The 25,815-nt window shown below is 47.4% G+C and overlaps 1 protein-coding gene across 1 annotated transcript; it reads right to left on the bottom strand.

The window, feature by feature from the left end:
* Positions 1-598: 598 nt before the first annotated feature.
* FBXL18 (F-box and leucine rich repeat protein 18) lies at positions 599-25,322 on the bottom strand. Its single transcript, XM_065645035.1, has 5 exons — positions 25,044-25,322; positions 23,615-23,815; positions 21,187-22,727; positions 18,152-18,370; positions 599-6,523 (listed from the first exon to the last, which is right to left on the bottom strand). The coding sequence occupies exons 1-5, from the start codon at positions 25,320-25,322 to the stop codon at positions 6,367-6,369; spliced, it is 2,397 nt and encodes a 798-aa protein (XP_065501107.1). The 3' UTR covers positions 599-6,366.
* Between the last annotated feature and the right edge of the window lie 493 nt (positions 25,323-25,815).

The following is a 25,815-nucleotide window of genomic DNA, read 5'->3' as shown; positions in this document are numbered from 1 at the left end:
AGCTGATTTAAGCATGTGGGTACACGAGCTGCACCACTTTCCACCAAGCTGCTCCCGAAGCCCGGCTTCCTCCTGCATCGCCATCCTGCACCCTAGAAACAGCAACACAAGAGGCAGCTCAATGGGATATACATTTTCTTTAGCATTGACCAGCCTTTCCACACAGACGAGCCCAGGGGCGTGCAGAGGGTCCCCCATCACTCCCATCCACCCCTTTGATATTTGGTTGCAGCTTGGGGTTTCTCAGCATGATGGACCTTCTGCAGGTCATGTTGGTTCACTTATCCCGGGATAATGGTTGTTTCATTGCGCAGCAACGTGGTTCAGCAGTTGAGTGCTCAGAGATCCATGGAGGAAAAGCGTTTCCTAAACACAAAGTAGCTCCTTTAACACACACGGCCACATGCACCAAGGTGCACAGGGCAGCACCCTCAGACCTGGGAAGACAGGGCTGTAAATCCCATTAGCACACACACCTTACGTGGCTTAAAAATATAACACCAAAGGGTGCCTCCTAGGAGGATGGCTTTGGTTTTAAAGGGAAATAAGAGGCAGGAGGCGATGAGAGAGACCTGGTTCAACATCAGTTTCACTCTTTATTTGAAATTTTACATGCCACCAGCATACATGAAAGTTGCACATTCAGAATTTGTCTCACTACCAGAACAAAGGGCCAGACGCAAACACACAAGTGTCAACCGAGTGCAGAGATGGAGGAGCCCAAACCGAGGAGCCTGTCGGTATTTGTGACCGGGCTGCACCACGTGCTGATGGCACTTCGGGCGGCAGAGGTGAACCCACAATTTTGGGGGACACCTCCCTTTGCCACCTCCAGGGCCTTGGTTGTGACCCGGGTCTTCTCCCGCAGGGCAGCACCATTCTCTTTCAACAAGTGAAACAAGCAGTCTCAGTAACATCTCTACCAGAACCAAGGGGTTTTGGAGACCAACTGCTTATTTAATGCTTTTCTGAATTCCCCTTTCTATCAATGCCGGCAGATCTTACAACGAGAAACAATTTCCACCCGCTGTTTATAGGGAGAGACGACAGAAATAGAGACTCTTACACTGACATTTTATTTCCAAAGAAAGTTTTGATAGAAAAACATTTTCCCCAGCAGCCTTGGGCAGGGAGTTGCAGCTTCCACTTCAAAGGATAAACTTCAAAAACAAATCCAGTGTCCTAATGGTTTTGTGCTACATTACTTAATTGTCATACAGCTAATTAGCAATGCCTGATTTCACATTCTCTGTACATAGATGAAGTTCACAAAAGAAGGGGCTACTTAAAACAATAAATAAAACAAGGCACCAGGCAGCCAGACTCCGACAGCATTAACATAAAACGTTACACTTTACCATTTAAAAAAACTGAAATAAAAACCCCATCACGATTAAACCTATATTGATCTGTCTCCCTTCAGATCTCAGAGCTTTGAATCTCCGCAAGGAAGGGGGGAGAATGCAACGCGGGAAGCGGGGGCTTAGCGTGCGCATCTGTGTGTTTCAGCAGCGTACAGCAGAGATCTTTAAAATTCTAATTATTTCCCTATCACCAAGTAAGATCGGGATCAATAGATGGTACAAACCGACCCCTTTCCTCGAGTGTCAGGGAGAAATTAAAAAAAAAGAAAGGGGAGGGCAAAGCGAGAGCGTCAGAGGTCAATGCCACAAAACAATAGATATTGATGTCTCCATTCATTTCAAACAGCGGAAAGGTCAATGCCTCCCTTGCTTCATGTTTTATGGCTGAAATCCTGCTGCTAACAGCAACAATGTTAGTAGTCAGACCTCATCCATCCTTTTTTATTATTATGATTATTTCTAACCAGGTTAGCCATTTTGAAAATTTGACGAAAGCTGGGAAGCAGCAGTGGAGGGGGCAAGGCAAGAGGAGAAGAGGGGAAGCTGCCCTGGAAATTAATGGAAGGGCGGGTTTCCATTAGCTTTCGAGCCTGCCTGTCCCCCAACCTGTGCTCCAGTTTGTCCCTCGCTGCCCCCTAAAAAATGAAAAGGGCCTGAGGCAACATCCCTGCACTATTAATCATTATTCCTCGTACAACATACCGATTGGTTTCTATGGAAATGATTCTCCTGCTGGAGTACCGCGGCTGCCTGCGCATCTCAGCTGAGGCAGGAGAGCCGAAATGGAAGATTCGCCTCTGCAACACCCAGCACGGCTCCTGCAGCCAGGGGACAGGAGCTGGACACTCTCTAGGGGGACCTGACCGCCCTTAAGCAGATGAAACAACCTTTCTGCACCAATTAACTCCAAAACGGAAAAGCCCCACATTTCTGCGGCCCTGGGGGGATACCCCATCCTGAAAAAAAAAGGCTGCTGGGAGAAAGCACCCAGCACCTTACAACATGCAGGCTCATTCCTGTGCGTCGCCTCCGGACTTTCACGCCTCTGGAGATCAGCAGGGCGAAGGGACAGAAGGGACAGATCCTGCCCTGCTCCCCGGGAGCCTCCTGTGCTTCAGCAGAGGAGGAGGGGGCCACGCGAGTTCCATTGAGCAGGGTCAGGCTGCACCAGCAGCCCCCGCCCTGCTGTCTCCTCCCAAGGGAGCAGCACCGCATGTGTTGGGGGGAGAAGATTCTGCACCCCTGTACGGTCCCTCGTGCAAGGCGGGTGAGTCCTTCTCCCCTTTCACACGGGGGGAAACTGAGGCCAAGTCTCATGTTGCGTGTCTGGCTGCCAGTTCGAGGCCCACATTGCACTCCTGCCCTGCCTCCTTTCACTCCCATCTCTTCTCCTCCTGACAAACAAGTAACTACAATCCAAGCTCTCCTGAAGGGAGAAGCTACAGCCACACAACCCCCTTTCCAAACTGAGCACTGGATACGCTGCCATTTTCTAAAGAGACCATGAAATCAGCTTTGCAAAACAGCTGAGGAAGCAATCCTTAAACCTACAGTCCTTCTAAGAAACCTACGGAAGCGCTGATGACTTAGAAACACCAAATTCCCTGCGTCAAAACCACGGTCACTCTTCGGGTCTAGACCCTTTGAACCAAATGCCATGTTGCTAAATGAGACTTTGGACATCAGCAGAGCAGCAAACTTCTGATTTTATGCACTAATAGCACTTGTCCCAGAATATCCTTCTCCCAAAGAAGCACGGTGATCAAAGCAAAGATCCTCGGTGGTGGCCAAAGCAAAGATTTTTCTCTAGTCCCCAAAGACAGAAGGTCTGATTTGGAGCACAGAAAGAAACCTGCTGGCAGGGACTGGGAATCCTGCAGAGGCAGCCCCTGCGAGAAGGGCACCTTCTGTAATTGAATTCATTTATTTTAGACTGCGGACAGTGGCAGCAGCAGGCTCCGAGATTACCTCCTGCTCACAGATAGCGGGAGGGAGATTTCTAGAGAGATGGGGACAGAGACCAGAGAAAAGGACGGGGAATTCCATATTAAATAAAAGCTTGGAACAAAACACCCATCTCTCCATTCTCCTCTCCTCCTCTAATGCTGCACGCCGGAGTCTCAGCGCTGAGTGGGCTTCGAGTCCCATATATTGCTCTGCTCAGAACATATGGTGCTATGTTTAATAGCCCGGCTCTGCCAATTGGGGACTATTAGGGTGGGTTCTTTTCCCAGTGTAAATGTTGCAGAATATAAATTGTAATTAACACCGATGCCAAAATAGCACTTAGAGAAAATAAGCACATTATTAACATCTGGTGAATCCTGCCTGGAGTGCAGAAGCAGCGGAAATTCTTGCTCACCATAAGAGGATTTGTAGTAGAGATACCGAGCATTGGCTCAGAGTTGGGGAGTGGAAGGAATTTTTAGCTTTTTAGCACTATTTGTGGCTCTGTCTTTATTACCTGTGGGTGACCTTTCCTAGCCCCGATTATAACTGGTAGCCTTCACATCAGGATTCCTGACCTGCTCGCATGAATACAGATGTCTAAACATTATACTCCAGGCAAGGGAATAATGACATTATAAAACACACCTGATTGTCTGCCCTGATCTAGCAAGACACAAGGCAGATGGGTATCGCTTTGCCAAGCTAAAGGTCTAAGAACAGCATGTTTCATCGGGTTACTCTAACCCCCAGGAGCAAAGGGTTAACACCACCATTAAGCTACAGGTGTTTTCTGGATGCCACTGTCCCCCAAGCCAGTTTTTCCAGTGGGATGTGAACAGCTGAGCTGGTGGTTCGGCCAAACTCTTCCCGGTGCCACAGTGTGTATGCGGAGGGAAAATCCCTGCTGAGGGCAGGAATGGCCTCGCTTTTGCAGCACTACCAAATTTTGGGATTCCTCCACAGGACAAAACAGGTCTCCCAAAGTATCGGAGGGCTGGCTCCATACCCTCAGCCTTCCCTCTATCCTGCCCTGAGGCTACAGGCACAAGGAGGAGAAAGCAGCTTTGCTAATGCTTCAAACGAGGAGAAAGCAGCCTTGCAAACACTCGCTATTTATTCTAGGAAAGAAACCCAGACAACAACCAGGCAGAGTTGCAGTGGCCTTAGATGGGCAAAGCAGTGGCTCGTGTTCCTGCCAAAAAGTACATCTGATTTGCTGAAGTGAGGGAGAAGGAGAGAAGAAAGCTGTTGGAGAGGGAGAGAGGGATTCAAACAGACGAGCGGCATGACAAGAGGTAGAAAGAACGGCCTCGCCGGGAGAGCAGGAGAGAAAACAGTGGCAGGATGCCAAGGAGGGGGCACCAGCTCCTGGCACTCACCCGCACCGTGTCGAACCTGAGGCAGTCTCAAATACTTCAGGGGCGCTTGTGGTTCAGGTACAGCCGTTCCCAGAGGAGCACGAGCCAGGGTCACCACCTTGTTATCGGCCACAATCCAGAAACCACTGCTGGCACCCTGTGCTGAGCTGGGAAGGGAGAGAAACTCAGGGCAGGCAGAAAAAGCACGCAGGGGTTAGTTTTAGCAATGCGTAGACTCGTGCTGGTAGAAGGTTAACATTAACCTGCTCGTTAACACCGTAACCTACCTGAGCATAAAGGTTACCACAGTTTGGCTCAAGATTTACACCAGCAAGACAAATTTCCAGGCAGGTTCACACCTGACTGATGGGAAAGCGAGGAGGGAAGAGTCCTCCAAAGCTGTGAGGTGTGTTTTGCTCCAAAATCTATCCCATCAGACCAGGTCTCCTACGAACCACTGATCACAGAACAGCGTTTGGGAGACGGCATCAAGCATAAAAAATGCTGACAAGGAGATGGGGACATCATCTTTGGATGGCACTGGGTCTCCCTAGAAAAGTGCTGCTCAAAACATTAGGGAGTGTTTAGGAGATTACAGGCAGAGAAGTTCGACAGCAGCAGTTCATAGATGTTTTGCAGAAGACAGACCCCGTGCGTTACCACAAAACACTCCAGCAGAAGGGAAATCTGACTGCTGCCCAGAAACGTCGCTCCAGGAATTCGTAACTCGGCTTTTGGTACAGCTGTCTGTTGCTTTCAAAAGTGCTCAGTAAATAAGGCAATATGAAAGTGATCCGGACCACTACTGATGCCTGAGGAAGTTCTGTGGAGCAGAGAAGCTGACTGAAATCACACTGTGAAAATACTTTATAACATCTCTAAAATTAGCATGAGCTCAAGGCATGGGATCTAAGGACAGAACTGGAACACTACATCCCCATCTACACTGCAAGACAGACTGCATTTAAATCAGATCCGAGCCTCAACTTATTCACTGTAGGCACCATCTACCCTAAGACAAGGATTTCGAAAAGAGCTGAGAACTTCTTCCACCAGACCAACTGCTGGAAACAGCATCAGCAAGAACATACCATGGTTGAGGTGCTAACGACCTTAATTTGTTATTTAAAAATTTGTTAAAAAGAGTCCTTGTAGTACTTCTCAATCAAAAACACCCTTTAAATACCTGTGATTGCATGTGTGTGACTACAAATGCGTATTTGTAACATAAAAAATATGTGATGCACACATTTTTTTGCCTCTTAGCTGGCGTTCTACTTTGCCAAAAATAGACCGAAGCAAAGAATGATTTCCACCAATATCACAAAGCACACTGCCAAAGTACACAAGGGCCCTTAAGAAACACACCAGGCGACACAGGGGAAAGAGCATCATTAATTCAGTTTCTCTTACCTTTAAGGTCAGTAAAATAACAAAGCAATTCATATTAACCACAAGGAAATACTCATCAAATTCCAGAAGCCTTTGAGACAGGATTTTCAGATGCAAGCAATATCCAGTAGATGTTTCCCCACTGCAAAGGACCAGTGCTTTTTTTTTTATTTTGCAATTGCACCTATTAAAGTGATTGTACAGCATCCAGTGAGGTGGCCAGGAGCTGAAGATGGGGAATCCAGGCCAACAAGAAGCTATTTTGTGTGTTCACGCTGACTGTCCTTTCCATGCTGTGACAGTCACCACCACAAGTTGGGAGGTTCCTCAGCCACTCTGCTTTTAAACAAGGTAATTTCATCCAAGTGCCGCATGGGGACATCTCTGATGACCTCTGTCAAGTCCTCATGAAGCAGAGGGAAGATGACGACGTTTAATGCAGGGCGGTCCGCCTGGAAACTAAATCAGACACAGGTTATTAGTCGAGGAGAAACAGGAATTCTCCAGTGAGAGAGAAGGGGGTTGTATGGATACAGATCATGGATGGCTGGGGCAAGGAAAGGTTGTTCGGGGGAGGCAGGAGGGGCAGCTGGATCTCAAGGTCTCCCACTGTGTGTCAGCGAGGAGAGCTGCCAGGCTTGCACCCTTTTTTAGCAAATCTGCTGAGCTGACACAAGCCCAAATTGGACCCAAAATGGGGAGGGAGGAAGACGGTTTTTTAAAAAATAATAAATAAATCGCAACATATAGGTATTCTCAGAGGACCAGAGATCCTATGAGCTTTGCCCAAGCTGGGCAAGGTGCTCAGAGATAACAATTTAAAAACCACCTACAAACCAGCAGCAAGTTGCAGAGCCATTAAGGAAATCAGGCCAGAGTAGCACCAGGCGTTCCCTCGGGGCTGAGCCTGGGATTAGCACTCCAGGCTGGGCTGTTCTGCATGCAGAGTCTACACTCCGCAATTAGAGCACAAGCAAGTTTATAAAGCTCAGATCTGCAGATAAGCATCTAAGTGTGCACAAGCGCACGCACACACGCATGCACTGCAGCCTCCTTGTCAATTCAGGTTGCAGAAAACCTGTCTTGGCACCGCAGGAATTTGCCCCAACAGAAACAAACACAAGTATCCCCATTTTCCACTTGAATTTTGGGTTCCGGTTTCTGAATCTACAGCCTCAGTCTTGTGGTCCCCTCAGAGAAATCTGCATTCTCCTCCTGCTCTCCCAGTTCTTCTTAACCAATATCACATCACCACACGTCCCAGACCTTGCAAGCGAGAGGCCTGATACAACATGAGAGAGGAGCGGTGGGGTTATAACTACACAGCAGAGAGCAGCAGAAGTTAAAACCATTTATACAATGTAAAAAGAGCTGTATAAAAAGAGTCCAACTCCTCATCAGCAAGTATGCTACATGATAGCAACCTGGTGAGTAAGAGAACATGAGGGAAGAGAAATAGCATTACTCAGTGTAGCGTAACAAGAGTTCAGGCTTTTATAGCTGGGAGGTAAAGGGAAGTTATGCTATAGCTTAAGAGTTACACCCTGAAGATTAAAAGACTTGTGACTACTAGCCCCATGCCACCAAGACGCTTCCTCCGAAGCGTGTGACAAGGGCCAGTTCATTATCGCTCGAAAGGAGGGAGAGTCGAACTGGCAGCATCGGTCCCTTGAGGCCGAACCAAGTTGTGTTGGGTCAAAAGAGGAGTTCGCTGCTCAAACTTCTCTTATACAGATGCGTGTCTGGAAAATTCCCGGCTCTTCTCTAGCTCTGAAACAGCCAGTTTTCTGTCAAACAGAGAGGGAACAGCTGGGGATTCAGCTGCTGGAAACACACATGAAAATCTCAGGTAGCAATAGAACCAGCTCAAGAAAAGGCCAGCGAGACTGGCGTTTCCCAGGAGGCAGAAAGGATGTGCCCATCCACAAAAGATTTGGAGTAGAGCTGCCAAAAACACAGCAGAAAAACTCCCGTTCCGAGGCTAGTTGCTCAGTCCTGGTGGATTAAATTAATTTGCCTGAACCTCAGTAGCCACAGGAATAAGGATTTCCAGCAACAAAACCACCCAGGGCAATTTTCTGTCTTCCTGCATCACAGACCTGCCCTTCATGCCTCGTGCCTCAGGGCTCCTCACCCACAGTGGGTCTGGGGGCTCGTGTAGGAGCCGAACAGCTTCTTATTTCCACAGCGCTGCCGACGAGACATCGACCTGCAAATAACTGCTGATCTGGGAGGCAGTTGGTAAAGTCTGCAGTGAAATCATATAAAATACAGCAAATGTCTCTTTGATAGTCCCTCCTCTGCCTCAGCTCTTCATGTTTCTTATCCAACACCACAGTCCTGCAGAGAAAATCATGTTAATAGACCAAGTTTACTGAAGTTCAGCTAGAAAGAAACAGCCATCTCCCCAAGGCAAAGAAACCTCTGCCTCTTTCTCTGTATATAGACTCTCCCAAATTAGATCTGTGTGCTGCCTTCTCACCATATACAAAATTGTAGTTTATAAGCAGCCTTTACATGTAGTTATAAAAATGAGAACCTAGGCAAGTTGACATGACAATCTGCCACCAATACAACGGAAGAAAACCCAACACAGTAAGTACACCTTCCAAAGAGGTTGGATTGATATGACAGGTTTGAACTCATTCTTAAAAAGAAAAAAAAAAAAAAAAAAAAAAGCAAGCTTTGTAATATTTCTCCCCCCCTCTCAACAGGAAACTGTATGTTACTGCAAACCTTGTAAATTCCAGACCCCAGCAAGTTGACGCCGGAGAATTCCTTCCATGTACAATTTGCGTGATTTAAGAAAAAAAAAAAAATCAAATGCACATGGTTCACTATTATTCTCAGCTAAATGTGCGTGCAAAGCCTCTCCTTTAACTGCCTGTTAAAAAACACCCTGATTTTAACGAGCAGCTGTCATAATGTTAAACCAGGATTAACAGTTCCCAAAAGCAGCCTCCCTTTGCAATCGACGCTCCTGCTCCTTTAGTCCTTCCCCGGAAGGCAATTCCTTTCTTCGTACACCTGCCCAGGTGGGCTAGAAGCACTTAGAGCACCAGTTCGAAAGGCCCCAGGCATGGGGAGGAGATAACAAGAAGGGGAAGAGACTGAGTTAATGAGTTGCAGAATAGCTCCTGTAATCTTCTTGACGGTTCTTTCCTCATTCCACACCTGGATGGCCTTCAAACTTGATCCACCTCTGCAAGCACATAGCTTGTAAAATTAAAACCCGAAGGACAGAGAAGGATGTCAACCTAGGGAGACAAAAGAACTGCAGTTTCAGACATGAAACCCTGGGCTTTTTTTTCCAAGGGAAAGCAGCCAAGGATATGCTTGCTTGCTTCTCTCCTACAAAACCTCCAGACTAGACTCATCACAACTAATTAAATGGAAGCGAGTTTTCTAGGCAACTGAGTAGAAGCCCCTTCAAAACAGATCCTTTAATCAGAAACAACCAGTGGGAAAACAAAGAAAATAACCCCCCCATACACATATTTTCCAGCATAGCCTCTGGTCCAGCAGACTCGACACCAAACCAGCAACCACCCAGCGGGAACTTTTACAAGGAGATCTCTGGGTGTCCTCGTTTGGATGGGGACTCGTAGTGGGCCTGGCTTCAGCCGCAAGCTGGAATCATCCGCGGAGCTAGGAAACTGATGGAGAAGCACAACCCCTGTCACAAATTCCTCCTGGCATCAGCAGAGGTTTAACCTCGCCCTACAGTTAGACCTTCAATGGGTTGCATGTGGCTGAAAGGGTTAATGGCGCTTTGCTGTTTGCCTCCAAAATTATCCCAGAACAGGTGTGCACTGGCCACAGTAAGGTTATTTTCAAGTGAACAACTTGGTAAATAGCCTAACACTACAGTCTCAATTACTTCCAACCAGCGTGGCAGGATCCAATATGTAGGTCAGGGACAAAGTCAAAAAGAAAAAGTCTAAAGCAAGGCTGCGCTTTGATCAGATTTCCTCGATTTTAGCAAGACAAAAGAGTCACTCCCTGGAATGCAGTTATCTCCTGGCAAACACTCTCAGTGTGTGTTTTCAGACATGCCTCTCGAGGGAGGCCAGTGAGTCCCCAGGACTCCACCTGCTGATGGAGCTAAAGGGCCCCCAAAGCTGAAGGAAAATCTCACCAGCCAGCCTGAACCGTGGACGATGCCCCAACATAGCTCTCCATACCACAGACCCCAAAAAACAACAGCTCTGCTGCGTTAGTGCTGCTCAAACTTACCTCCTTGTACTTGTAAGGGAAAGGATAAGACAGTATTTGGGACTGAGGAATGTCTTTCCCCTTGAGATCTCCAGAGAAACCCAAGAAAAGCCCTACACCAAATTCAGACCTTTCAGCACATCCCACTTCACAAATGCTTGCAAGCAGGAACAAGGGCACACAAGGTGGTATAATTAAGCCTTGGCAACAAAAGCAGCGCATACCAGATAAAATGAGGAAATACAGCGTATCAGGAGTGGATCAAGGCCAGCTTTTTAAGTCCACAAACCGAGATGAGCTTATGCGAAAAGAGGCTCTAGAGAAGGAAAGGAAGGAAACCAGAAGCTTGACTTGGAGGACCAGAGCGCAGGGGGACAGAGCAGATGTGGACTCCAGTTTGCACGCCTCTCACAAATCCAAACCAATCTCTGCTGCAGTCAAACACCTTCTCCCTCCTCCATTTAGACTGGCCCAACAGACTGTAGAGATGCTTCTGGAGAGGAGCAAGTTTCCCAAAACGAGAGAATTCAGACTGACTCACTTTTTGCCATGTACGCAGCTCTTTTACCCACACGCACAAAAATTCTGTTAATCCTCCACCAGGCACAGCATAAGTTTTGTTTTCACTGGCAAACTTGTTCATATCTGAAAGTTCAACTGTGGCACCTCTCTTGAAAGCTTCAGCCAGCGTACCTGAGCCAGGCTGGAAACTCCCATCCCTGGAGCATGGCATGAGGAACGGAGGAAATGCCAGGGCAAGCTGGAGCAGCTGACAAGTGGCATGACCCAACAAACACACACACACATTTTTCTCATCTTTTCAGGAAGGCCAGACATGCACTTAAAATGCGTTCCACTGGACACGCCCTCAACTCAGTAGCAGGGAACCGCAAAAGCTCCCCCTGCTTACAGTGATGTCCAAGAGCAAAAAAATGAAGCTTCTCCAGAGCATCTTCCAGCAATGTCAAGGAAACTGTGGGTGGGATTCCCCCAGCCCCTTCCCATGTGAGCGGGGGGACCTCTTGCCCCACACTCATCCCCCAAAAGCCTCTCAAAAGGGTTCAGAGCCTTCACACAGTGACCCTAGAGCAGACCTGTTCCCTGGTGCCATTCTCACTTCCAACCCTGCCAGAGCACCAGCACTGAGCAGGCTTCACCTTCTGATCCCAGAGACAGACTTCAGAAGTTCCTGAGGAAAGCTGCTGCGATTCCTCAGGTTGCTCTTAACTCCACAAAATGAGATATTTCCTCCACAAAGTGTTTTATTTACAGGTGTCTTCCATCCTCTCATGCCTACACGGACAAACTGGCGTTCTCTCCAGGCCTGTGATTCCCCTCACCTTAAGTCCCACCACTGCAGTCTGCAGCCTGAGAGGAAGGGACGTGGATGGGACTCAAAGTCATTCGCACACAACGCTGCCAACTCTCCCATTACCTTCAATGCAGCATCCTCTGCCACTGCATCGTGTCACGGGGAAGGAACAGTACACATCAGACTCATCCTGGCAGAGGAAAATTATGTCTCTGTACTGTGGTTTCTCTCTATAAGGCATGAACGACACTCCACTGCTGCTCCTCTCAGCTGAGGTTTATATCAAACACGCCTGCAGACTGAGGTTCTTACGTTATTTTGCCAGTTGAACTCTGCATCAGTAAAATGGGACCGGACTATTAGAGGAGGAGGGAATAAGAACCCAAAGAGTGATGCCAGAGCGCCCAGGACACGTCCTAGGGGAGTGCTCTGCCAGAGCAGGCTGCAAGTTATTTCCTAATCTCTTCCACAAATTAAAAAGCTTCTGCAATAACTGCTCAATTAGATTTATTTTACTATGGAAATGCTTTAAAGCTGCAGTTAATGCTTCCGTTCAGCCTTTTACACCCTCACGAAGAGAAAGTACGACAGTACTATTCCAATATTGTTTCTCAGCCAAGAGGGAGAGCAGGACACTCCTTGAAACCCATTTCATGCATAAACCAATCTACCCACTACGGAAGGTTGCAGGACTGAATTCCCTGCAAAACACATGAGCCAGCAGTTAGAACAAGCCATTTGGGTCAGCCACAGGAATGCATTTCAGAAGGGAGTATGTTAGTATCCCCCCCGAGAAGATACATTAATATGCCGAATTGGGGATGGTCCCACAAGCTTGTAAAGTATTTGCACCCACCCATAAACAACATCCCTGGTAGAAGCAAAGGTGTCCAGGCCACACCTCAAGCAGACTCAGCCTTCGCCGAGCCCGCCAAGGAATTCTTGGGTAACGCAAGCTGACAAGGATGCAGTTTGTTATTCAGTCTGTGACAGAATGATTCAGGGGTTTCTAAGAGCAGGAAATGAAGCAGACAATGAAAGCTGGAGCAGGATGCTAATGATTCACTACACCAGCCTAGCGATACATTAAGTCTTCTGCAATAAGACCCAGGGCCTGAGCCCACAACAGCTTAGGCTGGCAGCGGGGGATCGGCAGCTACCGCGCTGGCTCTGGGCTCCAGGAAAGCCAGGAGAGTCCTGAGAGGGGCTTTTTCAAGGTCAGAAGGAAGAGAAGATGGTGAAAGGATGCAAAACCAGCTTGAAAATCTCCAATAAGCCCTAGGTGGTAATAGCAGCTTTTTGCAGTGTCAATACAACGGCAGCAGGTGGGCAGCGCAGGAGGGAGGCTGGAGGACTCTGCTGAGTTCGAAGATGATCTGGCAGTCGCTTACTGCCCTAACAACCTCCTCCCTGCCAATCTAACAGTAAAAAGCATCACCCAAAAGGGATTTTCTGAGGCCAAGCACACAATGAGAATCCAGGCAAGAGGAATCCTGCAAGGATATCCAGGGCAATAGCAACAAGGGAGGGGGGAACGCTTCGCTCTGAGGCAAGCAAAAATTCATTTGTGATAGTTCAGTCCTGTGCTAAGTGCCAGGAGAGGGGCTGGCTCACTCAGCACTTTCCAAATGCTCAGTTTCACCCCCCTGCTCCCACCTGGAAGCCCTATTTCTGCAACTGAGTCCCAGGAGGGAGCTTCATCCCTTTAGCAAATATCATGGCTCAACCATGGAGCACCACTGGAATCAGCAGTTAAAGAAAAGGTAAGATCCAGCCAAAAGCTTCATGTTAAAAAAGGACAATAACAAGCAGGGGAAGATTTAGATAAAGCTACAGAAACTTGAATAGTGAGATCTAATTCAGACTGAAATAGCTATTCCTGGAAAGTGGCAACAGTCCTACTGTGAAAGTCACTTCAAACTAAGCTGTGCTCATACCTGACACAGGCAGAAGTCAGTGTTCCTCTTTCTCTGGGTCTTGGATCCCTGGAACTGTCCTAAACCAGTACGATTCTTTGCACTTTCCAGCACTGGCTAAACCTCAGAGTCACACACTCACTTTGCAAAGTCATTTGCTGGGGACAGGTAGCCAGTGTGGCTACGGGAATGGGGCAGAGAGCTTGAGTGAGTACAGACGACCTCCCAGCTCTGGGGGATGCTGCAGCAGGACCAGCCAGCCCCAGCCCTCTGCACCTCCTCCCAAGAGCTGGCAGCCCCCCGAGATGACAGCCCAGCTCCCCAAAACACACTTCAGATGCACCACGATCTTTCCCTTCCCGACCACACTCTCTACCATGGCTTAACTTGGATTTCATTTCTATCAATCACAACTCACCTCTATGCCTTGACGCTTTCCGCCTGTGTATCAAGAATCCCCAATGACACTGCACACTCAGAATTTTTTTTTTTTTTTGCTTTGAGGTTTGGGGTTTTGTTGTTGGTCTTTTGTTGTTGGTTGTTTGTTTTGTTTTTTACCATTGCCTTCTTGATCTTTACCAAGGTGTTTTTTCAAGGACTTTTCACAGGCTTGTATTGTCTGATGGTGTAGAGTCCTTGGAAACATTACAATAATAGCTTAAGTGCTTAGCTAGCTCCTAAACCTAACAAAATTCGAAAGGAACACACTGGAAAATAAAATCTGTCCTTGAGGCCAAGGGGACATTTGCCAAAGCATTTCCTATCCCCTCTTCCAGCCTGTTTTCTCCCTGGAAGCTTCACCAGGAAAGCAACTTCTTCTGCACATTTGCGAAGTGCCACGCCATGGAGCTGTGCAATCCTGAAGTCATCCAAATTCCTTGCCCGCAAGACTTCTGGGGCAGAGAAATACAGGCATATAAATACGATTATTTAGCATTCAACACAGCAGTAAGAAGCGGGACGCCTTCCATAGGTCACAGCTCCATCTACTGACTATTTCACAAAATAACAGTGTGGAAATCCTTGGAGAAAGCTGCTCGAAGTAAAAAAACCCTGTCCCTCCGCCCGGCCTTTGGACACAGGGCTCTTTGCAGGCATTTAGAAAGAATCACAGCAACCTAGCCCAAGGAGGAGAAGCAAATTTCCCTTTTGTGCAAAGCAGCCTCTTTGCCCAGCAACAGGTCTGGGGTCAGACTTGAACCTACAACCTTCAGTCCACTAATTGTGGTATTTTAGTGTTTCTGGAATAACCTCCGCAGTGGTTTTAGGAGAGGAGTTATTTAAACGAAAACAACAGATGCTTGGAACTAAGCACTTTGGCAAAGTCAGGGTGCAAGCATAAAAGGAAAACATCATGTTTGTTAGATCTGCTGCTATCTGAAGTTTGGCAGCAGCTGAGCACCATGTGACAGGAAAAAAAAAAAACACCAGTCATTTTACAGAGAAACTGAGACCAGACCACTGTCACATGAAATCTGAGGACGATCAGGGAAGCCACTCAGGCCACATCTCCCGCTCTAACCACTGTGTCCTCCTTACGTGCACAGAGTATCTCCCTGAACCATAAAGGAGATTACCCCTCCCGTTCCCATACACACAGAAGGAAAAAAAAAGAATGAAGAAAAACACTGCAATGATTTATCTGCCCAGAGGGAAACAGTCTTTTCTAAAGCTCAGAGGAGACCTTGCCCTTGCAAGCCTCTTGTTTGCTGAGAGCTGCAGACAAGTGCTGTTCTGCTCACTGTGTTTCCTTGCCAAAGAGGCAGAACTGAATCAGAGGCTTTTTAATGACTTAAATACGTAAACTAAATTGTCCCAAATAGCAGCAAACTTCAACCAGAAAACTGCCCGCAAGAAAGCTGGACACCACAGGGGCTGGTTTATAGCTATCACAAGACTGACACAAATGAGAACAACTCTTTTTGAGCCAGTAAAACAGAAATACATAATACTATCCTTATTTTACAGTCAAAGGGAAGAGTTTGAGAATCAGTTCAGGCTTTCAGCCACCAGTGTGATGCAGGAGATTTAATACCCAGTTCCCATCACCACACCCTGTATAAACACCATCCGTTCAGCAGTTGAAACCAGTCTGTTCTCCCCAGATCAGTCCCAGCCTCTCCTGTGATCCGAACCCTCCGGTACATCCACACCTGAAAAAGGATTGCACCGCACTCGGTCGCATTTTCAAGCCCTCCCAACACAACCACCTGCAGCAAACTAGTGGTGCATGCCCAGCCCTCGGCCTTTCCAGTTCCCACTTGCATTTCTACGCTTTTTAGAGGCATTGGAAGAATGGGAGTCGCTTTGGCTCCATATCATTGCTCAAAACCAGCCATCACTCGGCTGCTCTTAGCCTAAACAAAACCATCACCGTAGCCCTAAAACAGAAACTCTAACCCTGAACGGGACTGAGCAATATGGATCAATTCCCCCAGCTCAAGAAACGGAACGAAGAACGGCTCACAGCTCTGCCTTCCCTGCTCTCGCATCCTCCTCCTCACCACCCACGCACACGCATCTGCACCCATTCCAAACAGACAACAACAACAAAAAGGATAAATCACTGTATTTCATTCTGGCACAAGGATCTATAACTTCAAACTTGCTGCCCAATGGGGTCTTCCAATTCAAAACTTGGATTAAAGAGACACTAGCAGCACGTTTTTAAAGAAAGCTGTGCTGTGTGAATTAGAGTCCTATCCACAGGTTTGAGCAACGAACCAGCTCACACACGGATTTTACTGCATGTCTCTTTGCCCTTGGAGTAGCAGACAAAATGCAGTCAAGAGAAAGTCAATTCCCGACCCCATCTGAAGGCACAATTGTTCAAGGATGAGAATGGGATCACTGGAAAAATCATATAGTTAAAGACTCACTGATGCCTTGTTGAAGACTCCAGGCTTTGCTTACACATCATTTTATGTATTTTGTTCCTTCCATTTTATTACTAGAGACAGTTGCGTGAGAACGGGATCTTTGTTGCTCAGGAGAGCATCTGCTCCCAGTGCTTATCCTCCTCCTGAAGTCATAATCCTACGTGACATCAAAATAGTTTCCAGAACCACCAATTACAATGTCATAGAGGATTATGACTTCAGGTATAGAATATGCAGTGGGAGCAGATGCTCTCCTCAGAAAAAAACAAAAACAAAACAAAAACAAAAACCTTCAGAAATCCTGTTCCATACAAACATCTCTATTAATAAAATACAAAAGAAGAAAAATAGTATGACAGCCAAAACCTGTTGCTAAATATAAAAATATATTTTAACATTTCCACAAGGCATCAGCTGCTCTTCAGAAAGTTCCCAGGGTTTAAATTATTAAGAGGTACAGAATGTGATAAGAACCCATCCATGACAGAGAAAAAGAAGGAGAAAAGACTGCAGAACAGCGTATTTCTGCTCAGTAAGTGGACAGTAAAATTTTGGCCAGTGCTGCAGCGGCTTCTCAGAAGGGAGGGCAAAATAAAAAATGGGAACTGCGGGTCCTCGGTTCTTTCTAAGGATCCCCAAAGCACAAGTGAAATCCATCAATAAATGTTTTTACAGATATGAAGCCCTGTGAAAAACAAACTGAAAGAATCCTTGTCACATCACAAGGAATTTACTTAGATGTTTCCAACAATCGCTATCCCAGAAGGACACAGAGCCTTTTAGAGGCTGTAACAAACCGTCTCGTGTGCAGTTTGGTAGTAGCTAATTTAGTCGTAGGCTCTTCTGGATCTGATCCGCGGAAACAAGCCAAGTGTAATAAGTCAGCTTGAAGCCGGAGAAAGGCTGGGGGGAGGAGCACCCTTTAGGATGCAGTAATAATGCCGTGTGATTTGAAATTTTTATTAGAGCTTAACAGGGTAAAGCAACAGTAGGTGACAAAGCAAACAGACTGAAGGCAGAGAAGAAGCCCTACAGGAAGCAAAAAAAAATAATAATAATGGCAAGTCTGTTGCATGGGAAATATTTTGTAAGATGACTGCCACTATTAGAAGATTTCAAAATGCCAAGCATAATTAAAAGCTCGCTTTTCAAATGCAGTTCACGGCTCACACACAAGCGTTTCCCACCACGTGAGCCTCAGAACACTGCAAGGGGCCACGCAAAATGCATTTAAGAACTGCCAAACATGCAAAGGCAGTTGGTACCAATTCTCCTTCACACACCCCCCTGAAGAAAACCCCTTCACAACAACCCTTTAAAGGCTTTGAATTGCGCTGCCAGGGGATTATCAGTAAGTGACATTTACAAGTGATTAGAGGACAGAGAATTATCTTAGTCACTTGTGGGAAAGGAGGAAAGCTTCAAGGTCAAATCTCTCGGTACTTAAAATGTCGGCAGATGTTTTGTTTACACAAAAAGTGTCATTTGATTTATGACGGAGCTTTACATCCAGGACTTCAACTCAGCCAACGGAACTGCAGAGATCATGGGTGGGAATGGAATAAAAAATTCATATAATACCTTCAAATATTTCACCGATTCACTCATTAAAATAAGAGGCTAGTTCACGTGCCAAGTGGTTACACAGTACTTATTAGCTTCTTGGAACAAGTGCTCCAAGCCATATAGTCCTTGGCAAGCAAGGAAATGGAGATAAATCTTCACCAGCTCCAGAAACTCCACATCAACCCCTTTCCGCACTCACCTCCGGACAATAGACTGCTGGAGATTTTTGCAAACGGTAAGAGATTCGCCCATAAACATGTGGCACATGATGACCTCAAGGCAGTTGGCCATGAATGACATCACTGCGTCAGACTGCAGAGTCCCGCTCCGGGAGACGATGCAAAGCCGCTGGAGAGAGGAGCAGTGACTCAGTGCCTGGAAAAACTGGGCGCCCGCACAGAAGTACGGCTGTTCCAGCCTGCAAGAATAAACAAAAAACAAGTCAACGGGCAATTCATGCTTGGGCCACGTTCAGACAAGAGGGAAGACGGAGCAACCAGTGTGCCCCACCGCCTGTTGCGCTTCTACACGGGACAACCTTCTACCTGCTCACCCCAGCAGTACGGCACAACAAACGCGACACGGCACGCTGAAACTGCTGGCTCGCTTGTTACTCTTGAACGGCGTGTGCTGAAGGATGAGGACACAAATAGCCAGAAGGGCCCTAAACTGCAGAAATCCAGTGCCCACAGGGAATAACTTTGGTTTTCAAGTTTTCCAAAAAGCATGTTGGGTTAGATGGGCCTTAGATGCGACCAGCACACCCATCCTGGTCTTACGACAAGCACAGCTCAGATTTTGCTACCTGACATTCACTGAGCTGTTGAGTTAGGGAATTACTGCTCCAGTGCACCACACAGAGATCAAACTGGTCATCTTCAGTTTACTGCCTAGAGAGAAGCAGCCGTGAAATATTCACAATGCACACATGGTGATGCAGAAGTTGGGTCTCTGAGCCAACAGAGTGACCACAACCAGCCTTCCTCGGTCAGAGCATGGCAAAGGATCTAAGCTACTGCTCTCCCATGGGAAGAAAAACCATCATCAATCCAACTTTTATCTTAAACACCCGGCCCAGAGAAAAGAGACAGGATCCTCTATCGTGGCTGTCTGCAATCTCATGTCACAGCCCTGAGCAGGACAACAAAATGACGTGGTGAAGCCACAGCTGACCAACAAGGGTCCACATTTTAACTAACGGCACAACTGGACGACTCGCTCACAGAAAGCAGCCTGCAGAACCTGCTCGGGGCCAGTGTCACCAGGAGAGCACGTCTGCATAGCGCAGATTTACTACGGGGCCCCAGAGCACGTGGGAACCCCAGTCATTGGGTCAGCGAGGCCAAGAACTCCAGGAAGGTTAATCCCGTGAGGTGATAACAAGCTGTCAGTCCCAACTTGATATGGATAATCTCTGTGGAAGCTTTTGTAGTACACGGGGCTATCTCAGCAACTTAATCCTGTTAATTGACAAATTCTGTTTGAGAGTCTCAGCCTGAAATTTCTGGTCAGGTAACATTGCCTGAAGAGATCCTAACAGCCCACGAGTGCTTTGGGTAACAGCTTAAAATTAATATGAAGGAAACGGGAAGCCTCTCCAATTTTTCAACAGCATTATTGGTCCACTGTAAATTTAGGACAAGCAGCACAGAATCTACTGCAACCTCCCAGCAGGTTTCTAGGTTAATCTCTCTGATTCAACAGCCATACTTGCAATACTGGCTTTCACTCGCTAGATGACAATGTTGCTTTGGAATATCCCCTGAAACTGAAGTTTCTCAGCCTGGAAAATGGGGAGGGGAAAAAAGGGTAGAAGCAGCAGTCAAACGAAAAGGAAACCACATTATCAGGAGGAAGTGCTAAACATTAAAATCCTTTAAAACTTACATAAAACCTTAGACTTTACTCAAGAAAGAACAATGACAGCTTACACGGAAACACCTGGCTGTTACAAAGAGACACCCTTGTCCATCCTTTATTCAAGGCTCTGCGCTGCCTCCCATCTTTATCACCCTTGGCCTCCATTTCAAAGTCTCTGGAAACTACAGGGCTTAGACTGATGGAATCAACACTTTACATCCAAACCTCCTTCCCCAGATCTTAGTTTTTCCATGGTATCTAGTCTCCTGAAGGTTAAAGATACATTCACATGACCCAAGCCATTAAGCAACTGAATTTCCAAAAGCTGCCATTGCTTGGATGAGAGACCCACAGGCTCCTTGCCTGTTAGAAATGGGAAGTGGTATAAAATGAAAACCCTCCTGAGGTATTTTAGCCACCCTGGCTCCCTTCACTATTGCAATGGATCAGGAACATGCGCACAGACACCAGTCTCAGCTGATGAGCAATAATTTTAGTCACACTGTAACTGTCTTGGTGATCATAGGAATGACCTTGCTGTTACTACTGTCAGGCATTTTAGACCCATTTTGTGAACAGAGGATGACAACGGGACTGACAGATCTAGCAGTTTCACCAACAGAAGCTGATTTAGGAAAAATAAAATAAAAAAGCATCTTTCTAATGTAATAACATTTGTGTTCATATAGACTAGTGCAAAGAAACGATCACGGTTCGTGCCTTTTGCTTTCATAAGGACATTTTGGCTACTGTGAAGCTCCATTGTGCACCCTTTAGCACCAGATCCTTGGGAAGATCCTTTAAATCCTACCAGGACAGGAACACCAACAGGACAAACTTTAAATTTGGAATGTTTTCAATGTATTATCAAGAAAACAAAAAGAAATTTTTTTAAAAAACAAGATTTTAATACAAACCAAAGGCAGAAAAAAACCCCAACTTCATTGGGAAACCTACGAACTCTACATTATCCAGACATTATGAGTCTCTTCCGTCCTGGAAATTTAAGAGATGTAGGTGTACACAAAGCCAAGAAGTCAGCAAAGGCATGTAGTATTTAACCTAGCCCTGACAGGCTGCTAGCTCCCAAATATGCAGCATCTACTCTTCTTTATCTAAAAGGAAGGTAGTTGCAGCATTGACACTTTTTGCTCTTAGAACACTGGTTCAAGGGCACATCCTGAGCCCTGAAAGACAGCATGCGATGCCTTCCCGTTCTCCACAAGTCAGGAAGGAAAATACCCAGTTTTCAAGCCATTGCAGCTACTTTTGACCAGAACAGAAGCACAGTTTTAACACAAATCACAACAAAACATGCACTACGTTTCCGGAGATGCCCAAACAAATCAGAGAAGTTCAAGAGCAGCCCCTCACCTGAGATCTCTCAAACACTTGCAGTGCTTCAGCATGTCCATGAGAGCTGACATATAGACCACTTTCCCCATCATGCCCAGGTTGGCCAATGAAAGAGTCCGCAAATGCTGGCACTGCAATCCAATATTAACAAGTCCAGAGCCAGTAAGAATACTGGGCAGTTGTGCTAAGGTGAGGCTCTGTAAGTAAGTCAACTGGCTAATGGCAGCCACTTCTGAGTCCCCCACGCTTTGTGCCCGGACACAAGCAGGCAACGAGTTCCGAATCGCTGGCTCGTTGCGGGGCATGGCAGAGGAAAAACTGGACCCGATTATTTCCAAGGTTTCCAAAAATCGGAGGCTTCCCATCAGAGCCCAGAAAACCGAAGACTCGATCTTCTGATTTGCCTGGTCCGCTAAGTTCCTCGGATATGTCTGTATCCCAATCCGAACTTTCCTTCCAAACGTTTGGGGCGCGAAATTAGATGCCGTGGGAGGCTTTTCCACGTTTGCAGCAACATCTGTGATGGAGCAAACTGGTAGTGCTAACGAGAGCAGGTGCTTTAGCCTGGACAGAAGCTGGCACAAGTGGTTCCCTATGCTTTCTGAGCTGTGATGGTGAGCTGCGGAGAGGTTGAGGTGTCTCAGGTTGCAGCAGGACACTACCAGGCTTTCCAGAATGCTACTGTCAATGTCATCTTCCGCTTTCCGAAACAAGGACTCTGGAGCCAGGCAGTGAACACAGCCGCTGAGATTCAAACTGGTCAAGCTTTTAAGATCCTTCCCACCATTAATAACCCTCTGGATCAGGTGACCACCAGATAAGGTGCATCTGCTAAAGCTGAAGTAGAAGGGGTTGTTGAACTTCAAGTGTTGCAGGAGCCCAGAGCCATTAATCCAGGCTTTGGGTAATTGTAAAGCATCCAGACGTACGTTTCGAGCCATAGAGTCCAGGAGGTTTTTAGTGGCTCCCGTCTCCGCAAAGCTACCGGGGGCAGAAATAAGGAAGGCGTGAAGGTTCTCAGGTGTCCGATCACTCAGCACCGCCAAGTACAGCCTCACCACCTCCTGGTTAACGTAGCCAGGAGCCAGCCTGGCATAGAAGACGCGGAGGTTCTGGTAATGGGGCACATTGCTCTCACCTACCATTAGCTGCCCAGAGAGCATAAAACCTTCTCGCGAGCGATCAAGGATCTCAAAATAAAGCAGCAGTTTCTCAAGGCTAGTGCAGCAGGGAACGACACCATATGACGGCGTGTAAAGGGTTTGCTTCAATTCTGAGACACGGCTAAGAGTGGCTTTACACTCGCTGCTTAGCTGACTGGCGTCGAAACCCGGATTGACGTCTATCGCCAGGGAGCGCAGGTGCTGGAGCGTGGACAGCATCTTTGAGAGACGGAGAGAGGTGACGTGGCACCCGCACAAGTTCAGTTTGACCAGGTTCTTGCATCGTGTTACGTGATCGATAGTGGAGCTGGGCAGCCAGTAACACCCAGCCATGTTCAGCTGGTAAATCTCTTTTCCGATATCCCTCATCAGTTGCTTCACTTTGTCTTTGTTTACCTGTACTCAAATAAAACCACATTCAATGAGATATACGGCAATGGTGTGCACTGACTCAGTTTCCCATCAGATGATGGGGATAACAGTGGTTTGCGCTTAGATTACGTGGCTTGTCCAAAGGCTGCAGCATGCTAGCACAGTCTAAGAATGATTATACTGCTGGTAGCTGGCTCTGTCTGCCATGCTTCGTGCTCTTAAGATTAAACTTCCTTTAGCTTCTCAGCCTGTGCAGTTCTGCATTACAGACCATAAGGCCAAATCTGTTCAGCGACTGATAGCGGAAAGGAGGAGCATCTCCATTTCCTAACAGCAAAGCGATTTCAGCAGAGCCAGCTATCTGTGGAAACTCAAATTGAAAGAAGGTTTCCATTCTCCTTCATCCAGTTTCCTCTTTCGGAAATGAGTAAGAGAGGCTTCCCCTTGCCTGCACTTGGTGATACAGTTCTCATAAAATGTATCACCCTTCATTCCCAAGCTTTATTTTTGTTATTACACATATACAATTTCTGGCTTAGCTGACTGCATGCCTGACAGCAAAATATTTTTTTTTGCAAAACGACATGAAAAATGTATTTTGAGGAAATGATAACTTTATATAACCACAGCTACAAATGGAAAGTCACATTTACTTTCATTTTAGCTTCCAGAAACACAGAGAAGATAATTATATAATATCCTGTCAGTGAAAACTAAGGGAGCATAGAGCTGTTCTAACAAAGCATTCTGGAAAACAAATGCTTTTATAAAACAGTTTATTGTTTATTTGATTTCAGAGTTCAAGAGCAGTCCATTTACGCAGACACATTGCAAAGTTCTACTTCCTGGCATTTTTTCAGAAGTCAGATTTGTCTTCATAGCTAACAGAAGAAGCAAGCGACTCTCCCCACCTTATAGTCTTTCTGAAGTAAAACTGTATGGGTTAGACTCTTGTCAAGGCAAAGCATCGCGAGTTTCCTGCAGGTTCTCCTGACATTCAGGACAAGGTCTGTGCAAGGGACGTAGCTGAGGATGTGCAAAAGGATCTCATCTGAGAACTCCATCAAGTTGACACCATTACTTTCCTCCTCGCTCTCCCCACTTATGACCTCCTGGTGGGGGGGAAAGAAAAAAAGAAAAAAAGACAAGCTACTAGCTCAGAAACTTCAGCAAAGTTTGTGAGTAAACAGATACCCCAAGACTCATAAGGATTCATAAAGTGAGACAGAATAGAAACCCTTGAATCTTGAAGTACTTCTATCTGCACGAAGATACCAAAAGCTTTCCCTTAGATGACAATATGGAGGCAAAGCCGCAGAACCTTCACTCACTCTTTTGCTGTTGGTTCCTTTAGAATGGGGGAAAAAAAAGTTTACATTCATTCCATTTTGGCCACTTACTTTGCAATTGGAAAGTCACTGTCCCTGATTATTTCTAAACATAATGCAGCATCTACATCATTCCTCTAAGTAAGTGCCATCTATTTCAACAACCTTAAGTTATATAACCATATATATATATATACACACACACATAAACAAAACTGCAGCCCTGCAGCACATCACCCATCACTTTTCTGCAACATGCTTACACCTTAACCGTATAGAATCACAGAATGTCCTGAGTTGGAAGGGACCCACAAGGACCATCGAGTCCAACTCCTGTCCCTGCAAGGGACACGATTGACGGCCAGGCTCCAAAGGGGACACGAGAGCCCATTGCTCCTCCATGCCAAGCTGCCTTCCTTTGACACTGAGGGGACAACGGACACCCCGAAACCACGGGGACCGCCTGACAAGGCACTGGGGCGGCGTGAGGACTGGACGCAGCCCCCAGCCCACCGCAGTGACGGCGGTTTCAGGGCTCGGCTGGGACTTTAGCACCATCTTTAATAAAGCTCAAATTGGCTTCAACGCCCCGGCATCCACTGAAAGGAACGGGGGAGCTGGTCCCACCTCATAGGCTCTGCAGACCCCCCCAGAGGCACCTCAGAAGAGCGATTTCAGCGCCCACACCCAGCCCCGTTAGACGGCAGCAGAACGGCCTGAGGAACGGGCCCCGGGGCCTCTCGATGCTGCCGGGCGGCCCAGGCCGAGCCCCGCGGGAAAAGGGGCCACCGGCACCTCCCGGCCCCGCCGCCGCCATTCGAGCCCCCTCACCGCCCCCGGAGCCGGCTCCGGCCCCTCCCGCCTCGCCTCCATCCCTGAGAGGAGCCCGGCTGCCCCCAGCCCAGGGAGACGGCGGCGGATGACGAGCCCCGCCACAGCCCCGGTTAACGGCCCTCCGAGGGGCCGGAGCGGGGAGCGGAGGGCAGGAAGAGCCCCCCCCACCACGGCTCACCTCTCCACAGCGGAACATGGCAGCGGCCGCGCGGTCCCGCCGCCACCGCCGCCACCTCCCCCGGGTACCGCTCAAACCGGCCGCGTCCCGGCCTGGCTCCTCGCCGGCCCGGCCGCCGCACGATGCTTCCGTCGCTGCAATGACGCAACTTCCGCGGCTCGCCACACCCCCCCCGCCGCCTCTTCGGCCGCCCCGCGCCGCCATCTTGAGCGTGGCCCGGCGGGAGGGCGGGGAGGCGCCAGCCGTTGCTCGGCGCCATCTTGAGGGCGGCGCCGCCATGACGGGAGTGGCGGGTCCATGTTGAGACGCCCGCCTCAGTTGTGCTGTCCCCTCACAGTTTAACCTTCTCTCAGGGTGAAATGGAGAAATAAACTTAACAGCAGAGTCAATTATACCGTTAATAGGCATTCTTTATTTTATCAGCGCTAGGGAACACTGGGGATCATCCTCCATAAGTGCTCCAAAGACTGGATGCTCTTGCATCGCTTATATTCACGTAATTATTACGTATGCATTACAATTTTTTAAAATTTTGACATACATCTGTACTAAGAAATAATTGATTATGTTAGTTATAATTGTTTAGTTTTGATTACCTATTTTGCTTCTCAGCCTGTGAGAAGCCTCTGGAGATGAAGAGGAAAATGCCTCTTAGCCCTTAAATGAGGGAGACCCTCAGTGAGAGACTCTGTACCTGCTTTGTTTGCTTGTCATATGTTTCGCTTAAATAGAAGGTAATGACAAATTAAATCCGGAGGCCCTTCAGTCAAGA

This window comes from Caloenas nicobarica, chromosome 14 (assembly GCF_036013445.1).
Source record: "Caloenas nicobarica isolate bCalNic1 chromosome 14, bCalNic1.hap1, whole genome shotgun sequence".
In the NCBI taxonomy this organism is placed as follows: domain Eukaryota; kingdom Metazoa; phylum Chordata; class Aves; order Columbiformes; family Columbidae; genus Caloenas; species Caloenas nicobarica.
The sequence above is the reverse complement of the archived record's forward strand: the minus strand, read 5'-3'. Positions and strand labels throughout refer to the sequence as shown.